This window comes from Priapulus caudatus, unplaced genomic scaffold (genome assembly GCF_000485595.1).
Source record: "Priapulus caudatus unplaced genomic scaffold, Priapulus_caudatus-5.0.1 Scaffold98, whole genome shotgun sequence".
Classification (NCBI taxonomy): Eukaryota; Metazoa; Priapulida; class Priapulimorpha; order Priapulimorphida; family Priapulidae; genus Priapulus; species Priapulus caudatus.
The window spans coordinates 242,580-243,136 of record NW_014577159.1 but is presented as its reverse complement, the minus strand read 5'-3'; the positions used below and the strand labels follow the sequence as shown (position 1 = coordinate 243,136).

Here is a 557-nt window from a genome sequence, read left to right as displayed (position 1 = left end):
CGGGGATCGCCAGGCCGAAATTAGACACGAAAATAGAAGCATCAACAAGAGATCTATTAGAATGGACAACAATTCTTACTTAAAGGGTGGTTTATAAGCCCCCCCCCCCCTTAAGTATCGACGCGGAGAGCCTCTGTTATTGCATGCTGTTGTATTATTTACCTGGAGGCACACCCGTATATAACCGCTCGCTTTAGCCTTAAAACGGCATGTTCTCGCAGCAAAATGCATAGATAATATCAAGAGCGTATTAAGAAGGGCGTATACAGAAGGACGTATCAAGAGCGTATACATCTTCGTAATACGCTCGTGATAATATACCTACTGTGCGCTCGTCCATATTGTAAAATTCACAATAACTCATTTGTATTGCTACTTCTACAACATTTCTTCATAAAATCTAAACTAAAGTACTTCTTTTACGAAAGTAGCAGCGCAGGATGTTTACACGGTGTTTACACATCCGGTCCACAGCCGAGCGAACGTTGTACTGCATTAACAGTTCTTTTCTATGATAACACATGTTATACTTTATTGTTCGATGTAGTACAACATTG

General features: G+C 40.6%; 1 protein-coding gene across 1 annotated transcript in view; it reads right to left on the bottom strand.

Annotated features, from left to right (window-relative positions):
- LOC106805051 overlaps window positions 1-340 on the bottom strand; it is a 25,160-nt gene extending 24,820 nt beyond the window's left edge. Inside the window, exon 1 of the mRNA XM_014806524.1 lies at window positions 326-340. Within this exon, the coding sequence (XP_014662010.1) occupies window positions 326-340 (15 nt within the window). The remainder of the gene's footprint in view (window positions 1-325) is intronic.
- Between the last annotated feature and the right edge of the window lie 217 nt (window positions 341-557).